The sequence below is a fragment of the Neoarius graeffei genome, unplaced genomic scaffold (genome assembly GCF_027579695.1).
Source record: "Neoarius graeffei isolate fNeoGra1 unplaced genomic scaffold, fNeoGra1.pri scaffold_71, whole genome shotgun sequence".
NCBI lineage: Eukaryota > Metazoa > Chordata > Actinopteri > Siluriformes > Ariidae > Neoarius > Neoarius graeffei.
The window spans coordinates 26,806-35,464 of record NW_026869986.1 but is presented as its reverse complement, the minus strand read 5'-3'; the positions used below and the strand labels follow the sequence as shown (position 1 = coordinate 35,464).

Genomic DNA, 8,659 nt, shown 5'->3' with positions numbered 1-8,659 from the left:
TGTGACAGATATTTGATCCAAGTTTAATATAAAATAGGAGAATTACACTGATCTTGCTCCTGAATTTACCCATGATGTGCACTTTAAATTGTCCATCTGAAGGGTCAACATCAGGCTGCTGAACAGAACACAGAGATTCACTTCAGTTCATTTCAACACAAACATCACCAGTGATCACTCTTCATCTGAAAACATTCACCACAGTTTCTGTCACCTTTTTCCCCTGACTATATTTAATCCTCCTCCTCCTCTGTCCCAGTGTTAGGACAATAACAGCGCTGTTATAACCCTGTGCTCCGTGAACGTCCCTCTGGTTCCTCTCAGCATTAAATATTTTTCCTGGTTAAACCATTTGTTTATCAGCTCGTGTCTTTCCTGATCATGTGACATCGCCACACTGAGGGACATGACAGGGGTTTGATTTGAGCATGAAGACTCCATTCAGCAGCGAGCACCTCATCAGGTAAGACTGCGGCTTCACCTGGATCTGCTCACCTGATCGCTGATTCGGGTGTTAAACACACAGGGCGTCACCATGGTAACCGTGTCACTCCTGTTCCTCCTGCTCTCAGGTAAATATCGAATCATCTCATCTATGAACTTACAGTCCACTGAGTTCTCAATCCGAACGTTTATGTACACACGAATATTCCACTCAGAGTCTTTAGTCAGGTTTATAACGTGGTGTGGAGATTAATAACTCATCACCAGGAGGGACGGCCGGCGTCTTACAACACAATCCCGCTTTATACACAACCCTGAGAGAGAAGAGCAGACTGTAAACCGTGTGTTGTTTATTCTATATGCTTCACTGACTGACGAGAGAGTGCTTTATGGTTTATTGCAGTTTTTTTCTTTGTTTTATCTGAGTTATTTACAGCTGTGTTAATATTTATAAGTAAATTAAATGGCATTTGTGTTGGATGTGAATTTAATAATTCCTATTTCAGTGATGATCATCAGCGATGGGGGGGGGGGGGGGGGGGGTTAAAATACAACATGAATGTCTCGCTTTGTGAATTTCAGATATCATTTCAGTAATGTGATTCTTCCATCAGCATTAGTTTCAGTAGTTTTGTCCCGTAAAACACACGTAAATATATTTGTTCAGTAAAAATGTTGTGATCTTATCCAGAACTGTTGCAGTTTAAATATGAACTTCTGATAAACATCATATTGTCATTTGGAAGATTATAGACATTTATTGAGATTATTGGTTCAAAATGAAAATGTAATTCAGAAACTGTTTTCGCTTCTAATGTGCCACAGTATATGTTCTGAACCTACTGCATGTGTAAATGTATTTTTAATGCCAGAAAAAAGCTCACGTTCAGAAATCGAGAGACTGCGGCTGTGCTACTGTGTTAAGACACATCCTGACTGATGAGCGCTGAAATGAAGTGCAAAAGAAACAGTTTTATTTTCAGTGATTTATGAAATATTACATTAAAACATTATTTCCTACTGAATCACTGTTTACAGTCAGTGGACATTAAAACAGCATCAAACCTCCAATATTATTACTGCTGTTAGGAATCGAAAATAACAAAAACAAGACCCGGAATGATATGATTAGATTAGATTAGATTAGATTAGATTAGATTAGATATAACAGGGTCTATAGTCTAAATGAGTGGAGCTGATAAAGTGGTCTTTGGTAAGTTCTAGAACAGAAAGAAGACAGAAGAGACATGAGAAAAACAAAACAGATGAGAGACAAGACAAATGAGACAGAAAAGACATGAGCCAAACAAGACAAATGAGATGGATGAGACAAATGAGACAGATGAGACAAACAAGACACGGGACAGACGAGATGAATGTGACAAACAAGACAAACGAGGCAGATGAGACAAACAAGACAGACAAGACAAATGAAACAGATGAGAGACAAGGCAAATGAGACAGACAAGACAGATGAAACAAATGAAACATGAGAGACAAGGCAAATGAGTGATGAGAGAAACAAGACAGACGAGATGGATGAGACAAATGAGACAGATGTGACAAGAGACAGATGTGACAAAAGAGACAGACGAGGCAAACAAGACGAGACAGATGTGACGAGAGACAAATGAGACAAGCGAGACAGATGTGACAAGAGACAGACATGACAAATGAGACAGATGAGACAAACAAGACATGAGACAGATGAGACAGACAAGACAAATGAGACACAAGAGATGAACAAGACAGATGAGACAGACGAGACAGATGTAATTTCTATTACATGAAAATAGCAAAAGAAAATGGAGTTAAAGGCAGAGCTGCTACATTTCCTCATCGGTGATTGGTGGAGTATTTCTGAGCCCCGCCTCTAGTGAAGTGTCAAGAACAGCAGCATGATGAAGAGACAGGTCTCCCAAAGTGATTGATGACCTTGATCATCACTGTCATCATAATCAATACATCTGTAATCATCTGTAACTTCACTGATCTGTTTAGAAAATGTAGTTCTCACTTCAGGACATTCAGTGTTTCACATCTGTATGAAGCTCCAGCTGTTTTCACATCACAGTGTTTTCACTTTTCTGAGTCACTTCACCAACACACCGCTGTTCTGGAGCTGCAATCCGTCTCTCAGTCTGAATGGAAAACATCACATTTCCCTCCTTTCATCTCTGTCCTGCTCCATTAACAGGAGACATTTCTTCCACAGCCTTTTCTCCTCCAGTCCGCAGCCGCCTCACTGCCTTCCATTTCATTCCGCGTAATATGACTTGGACTGAGGCTCAGACAGCATGCAGAGAGAGTTACACCGACCTCGTCACTGTGTACTCTGATGAAGACAACACTGAACTGGAAACTATGATGAACAACACTAATATCAGTGATGGATGGATCGGTCTCCATCGTTGTAAGGACAGTGGGAACAGTGGGTGCAGTGAGAAATGGTCGAATGGTGATGCTGTAACATTTAGAAACCTGACAGGGAATTGTGGAACATCGAACTGCTGTGCTGCTATGAAGGCTGATGGTGCGTGGGATTGGCTTCAGTGCAACGGGATAAAACATTTCATGTGCTATAGACAAGGTGAACTCATGACCTAATTACAATATAACCATTTAAATAAAAACATGATAAATATATAAATGTTTTATTTTTGTGCTTTCCACAGATGCTTCTTCAAAGGTTCCTAAGTATCATCTAATCCTTGAGAGTAAGACGTGGTATGAAGCTCAGCGTTACTGCAGGAGGAACTACACTGACCTGGTCAGCATCAGAAACGAGCAGCAAAATGAGGAGGTGAAGACTGAAGGGTCAAAGAGCAACACGCCCTTCTGGATCGGTCTGCTGTGTGATGACTGGCATTGGAGTGATGAAGGAAAACCTGCTTGTGGAAACCGGGAGACGGGTCAACATCAGAACCCGAATGAGTGTATAAAACTGAGAGAAGGGAAATGGCATTCAGCACAGTGTGATAATACACACTATGCTCTGTGCTACAGCAGTAAGTGACGACTTTCCAGATAGTAAAATTGTCTCAGCAATCTTCTGTATGATGACTAGAACACAGCTGGTGTGAGTCTCTGTCTCTGATATCACTCTCCTCCTCCTTTTGGGTTTTTCTGTCTCTCTCAGCTTTCATCCATGTGAGTAATGTGTCTCTGAACTGGGAGAAAGCGCTGGATTACTGCTATCAAGAGAACAGGGCTGGACTTCTGAAGATCGAATCTGCCGCTGAACAGAAAGAGGTGGAGTTTGAGCTCAGGAAGAAGGGTATCTCTGCGCCTGTGTGGGTGGGGCTTAGACAGAGCCGACTCTTTGGGTTCTGGATGTGGCCCAATGGGAACGCCGTGTTTCCGTACTCCAACTGGGATGAAGGGAAACAGCCCGAGCATCAGCTCTCTCAGCACTGCGGCGCCATCGAGCCACAGAACGAGTACAGATGGAGGGATATGAACTGTCTGTCTCACTACACAGCTCTGTGTCACATCAAATGTTCTGCATGACACACACACACGGTTCTTTTGAATTCTCTCTCCGTTTATGAAGATGTGATTATTAATAGATGTTATTTTACTATACGTTAATTTCCTGTTATTGGTTCAGATCTCGTCGCTGTGGTTTGGGGGTTTGCTTTAGACTGAATGTTGATTTAAAAAGTACCGACACGTTATCTCTCTGAAGTGTCCTGTCCATTTCTTCTGAATGAAACTGGATATATTTTATACGTTTTCTCAGTAACGATGCACAACGCGTACTGTAGTGTAACTGCTCCTAATAAAGGCTCTGCCAAAGACGCTCCAATTTTTCTTTTCTTAAAATTAACTAAAGCTTCTACACTTTTACAAATATAAAATTCAGTTATCCATACAATCTTCTCACTTCATTACACCCTCGTTCATGCGTTCCCCTTCACGTCACGTCTACATTTACAGAGCAATGAGCGAGGGGAGGAGTGTATAGTGAAGGTCACTTTTAATTTGAGAAACACAACTTCTCCAGCAGGAAAGATTCATCTATGCCTCTTAGGTTTTCTTTCTTTCTTTTCTTGCCATTAGCGTACACACTGACTAGCCAGCATGTTAAATACATTAATAGTGAAATCACATGCTTGTGAGCCTGTCTAGTTGCTCGCCAGCTTGGTAACTTTCACAGAATTAATCCACATTTACAAATGGATGAATTTCATTGCATTAGAAAACATCAACCAAGTGACATTTATTTTAAAGAAAGACCCTTTTTAAACAAAACATTTTCCAAAAAATAGATTGCTGTATTTGAAAATATAAAAAACATTTTTGATACAGGTTCTATCTGGTTGTTAATCAGTAGTTAATGTGATGAACTCCACCACGTGGTTAAGGAACCTGTATGAAAGTGAATGTAATTGACTACACACAGCCCCCTCCAAAAGTATTGGAACATCAAAGCCAGTTCTATTAATATTTTTTTCTACGCACTAAAGTAATTTGGGTTTGAGATAAAAAGATAAATATGACTGGATAGATCATGACTCTGTATTTCATTTTCTGCTATTTATATTTAGACGTGTTAAAGAACTCAGCATGGAACCTTTTGTTTGAATTCACCAATTTATCAAGTGATCAACAAATATTGAACATATAACTGACTGGTGCTCCTTGTTGCCCAGGTGAGTGCTATTAGAATGATTATTTATACAGTTAATAGCTCTGAATAATTATTATTGGTCTGAGTCCTGGGTTTCACCTGTGAAAACTGTATTTGTTGTTAAAAAGGACAAACCAGCAGGAAGACCAGAGAGCTGTCTGTGGGAGAAAAACAAGTCATTTGGATACATTTTTAATTAACCACCAAGTATAAAAACTGCATTATTATTATTATTATTATAAGGTTATTTACAATAAAAAATAAACTAAAAACAAAAGAATCATAAAATACAACAGGTTTTAATTAATCACAACTTTAAAACTACAAATAACAAAACAGGAATGAGCAAATATTCTGAATTGTAATGCTATTTATAAAAAAGTACATTATTTTTTAGATATTTACATTTTAGTGATAATAGAAAATGATCACACACACATCTCATTTCAAATAAATAAAAAATGTAAAACAAAAATTCATTTTACATTCAACAAATTCTATAAACTGTTTTCATAATTACACACAGACAGAGCTGCGTGTAGTGAATGTACAGACTCACAGTTTCTCACATTTCACACAAAACATCTGATTCAGTTAGACAGGTAGAGAGAGAGAGAGAAGTTTAGATATGAGAGAGATTTAGAATTAATGAGCAAGACAGGTTTGGAATGAGACGGGTTTAGAGTGAGTGAGACGGGTTTAGAGTGAGTGAGACGGGTTTAGAGTGAGTGAGACGGGTTTAGAGTCAGGGATGCAAACACAACCATGGTCAAAAAAGAGTGAGGTAGCGTGGCGACGCGGACCCCCCCACCACACACACACTAGTTGTCAACATAGCAACACAGTGGGTGCAGGATTGTAACTGAAGCCAAATTACCCAACACTGACACTGTAAATATAGCCAAGTCGGTGGCCAAATCTTAATTAGTTTAACATTAGGCCGCACTCACGGCCCACCCGGCAAACACATGAAACGGAATGACACTTATCAAGGAACGTTATGTTTAAATAAAGACTTCATTACGGTCCATCCCGACACAAACGAATTTCGCTTCGCTCTCATTGACTTTGAAAGGAGGCGAAATTCGCCAATGTTTTTGCTTAATTGAGACAGCCTCAGTGACTGTAATGTTGTGGCTACCACGGATGGATGTATGCATTATGAACTCATATAACACACACATGGGTTACACCAGTGCTTGAAGTGGAAAAAAAGAAGTGCAGGAACCCTGATTTTCTGACAATGCCATCCCGGTCATTCAAATAAGTTCAAATCAAGTTCAAATTTTTTAATTGAAAACTTCACAGTTTTTGTATTGCCTTCACGCATTTTGCAAAACTTGGCTCATAAGGACGATGCTCTACTCTTTTCATCTGTTGTTGTGCTACAGTATTTGTTGTTTGAACAGATGTGTTTTCACAATGACTCTCTGAGATATTATTTTTGAACGAAGTGTCTTAGTTTGTAGACAGCTGGAGTAAAAACAAATCAGAACTAAGAACCACAACCATCTTGTCAAGTTGTGGATGATTTTCCCCAGTTTTGTGCCCCAACTTCAAAAGAGCTTTGGTCACACAAGGAACACTTAGTTTTTCCCCTTTTTTGTTTTTTATTGAAGTTCAAAGGTGATGAAGGGGTTGATTAGGGCTTGATTAGGTTGATAACCTTAAGAACAACAGAAAAACATTGCATTATTTTAAGTTTAAACTAATTAAAACAAGTCATCACAACATTAAGTTTCAAAAATAAAAAAATGAGTAATTAGTGCACGTATTGCACTAAAAGAAAAGCAAAAGAAGGTTTAACACCTTTAAGTTTACTAATCACATACATACACACCTTTAAGTTTAACTAAGTTCACTAATCACCAAACCGCTCTCACGGTGCGCTCACTGCGCGACCCCGCACAGCTGCTCAGCTCGCGCTGATGTTTTGGCGACGCGTGATAAAGGCTGTACAGCTTGTCGAAGAAGATCTTAAAGTTGTTCATGCCATTGATCTGCTTTAAAACATCCCCAACTGCTAATTCAAGCCTGTGGTTGAGGCAGTGCCAGACAAACAAATGGGGAAACTTCGCACACAAGTGCGCTGCCACTCCGGTGAAAATAAAGAAGTGCAGGAACGCAGTTCCGGTGCGTTCCGGCCCACTTCAAGCCCTGGGTTACACATTACCATTTGATCACTCGATGTTCTAAAATAGCAGCTAGTCGGGTGCTAACGGTTAGCATTTTAACTAAGCCAGACAGCCACAAGCTTTAATAAGACCAATTCTTGCACGTATAGAACGGTATTACGGCACTTAAATATGATCTAGGAACAAAAAACAATAGTCATTAACCCATGTAGACACTACACTGAGAACATATACAGTCATCATGCAACTCCTCAAATAACATTACGTTTTTCAGGCATTTTTTACCCCAAGGATAGGTCATGGCTAATATGGTTAGATGAAGGAGGCTAGGTTACAAGAGACAAAGTTATATATATATATATATATATATATATATATATATATATATATATATATATATATGTGCACAATTATTTTAACACTTACGCTTTGATTGTAGACGAGTAAATGACTTCCACTTCAACGCTGATCGTTTACTCCCAGTCACCGAGGCTCCAAAGAAATACACACTAGTAGATGAAATTCAGCAAGTTGATAAATGAACACACCATCTGAGGGAAAAGCCCAGGAGTCACGTTCCTTAGCAACCAGATTGCCCAGCCAGAGCGAGAGAGCGGGACGGGTTTAGAGTGAGCGAGCGGGACGGGTTTAGAGCGAGCGAGCGGGACGGGTTTAGAGTGAGAGAGACGGGTTTAGTGTGAGAGAGACGGGTTTAGTGTGAGTGAGAGAGATGGGTTTAGAGTGAGCGAGAGAGACGGGTTTAGAGTGAGCGAGAGAGACGGGTTTAGAGTGAGCGAGAGAGACGGGTTTAGAGTGAGCGAGAGAGACGGGTTTAGAGTGAGCGGGACGGGTTTAGAGTGAGAGGGACGGGTTTAGAGTGAGAGGGACGGGTTTAGAGTGAGAGAGATGGGTTTAGAGTGAGCGAGCGAGACGGGTTTAGAGTGAGCGAGCGAGACGGGTTTAGAGTGAGCGAGCGAGACGGGTTTAGAGTGAGCGGGACGGGTTTAGAGTGAGAGGGACGGGTTTAGAGTGAGAGGGACGGGTTTAGAGCGAGTGAGAGAGACGGGTTTAGAGTGAGCGGGACGGGTTTAGAGCGAGTGAGAGAGACGGGTTTAGAGTGAGCGGGACGGGTTTAGAGTGAGCGGGACGGGTTTAGAGTGAGAGGGACGGGTTTAGAGTGAGAGGGACGGGTTTAGAGTGAGAGGGACGGGTTTAGAGTGAGAGAGATGGGTTTAGAGTGAGCGAGCGAGACGGGTTTAGAGTGAGCGAGCGAGACGGGTTTAGAGTGAGCGAGCGAGACGGGTTTAGAGTGAGTGAGCGGGACGGGTTTAGAGTGAGCGGGACGGGTTTAGAGTGAGCGGGACGGGTTTAGAGTGAGCGGGACGGGTTTAGAGTGAGTGAGTGAGATGGGTTTAGAGTGAGTGAGAGAGATGGGTTTAGAGTGAGT

The 8,659-nt window shown here is 40.9% G+C and overlaps 1 protein-coding gene across 1 annotated transcript; it reads left to right on the top strand.

The window, feature by feature from the left end:
- The first annotated feature begins 407 nt into the window (after positions 1–407).
- LOC132881411 (secretory phospholipase A2 receptor-like) lies at positions 408–4,245 on the top strand. The gene is made up of 4 exons (XM_060913859.1): positions 408–572; positions 2,660–3,034; positions 3,120–3,452; positions 3,584–4,245. The coding sequence occupies exons 1-4, from the start codon at positions 536–538 to the stop codon at positions 3,952–3,954; spliced, it is 1,116 nt and encodes a 371-aa protein (XP_060769842.1). The 5' UTR covers positions 408–535; the 3' UTR covers positions 3,955–4,245.
- Positions 4,246–8,659: the final 4,414 nt, after the last annotated feature.

Bases quoted from the DNA above. Each gene is read 5' to 3' on its own strand.
- LOC132881411 (XM_060913859.1), top strand. From the start codon at position 536: ATGGTAACCGTGTCACTCCTGTTCCTCCTGCTCTCAG. The intron at 3,035-3,119 runs GTGAACTCATGA...TGCTTTCCACAG, and splicing joins TTTCATGTGCTATAGACAAG to ATGCTTCTTCAAAGGTTCCT. The intron at 3,453-3,583 runs GTAAGTGACGAC...TGTCTCTCTCAG, and splicing joins CTATGCTCTGTGCTACAGCA to CTTTCATCCATGTGAGTAAT.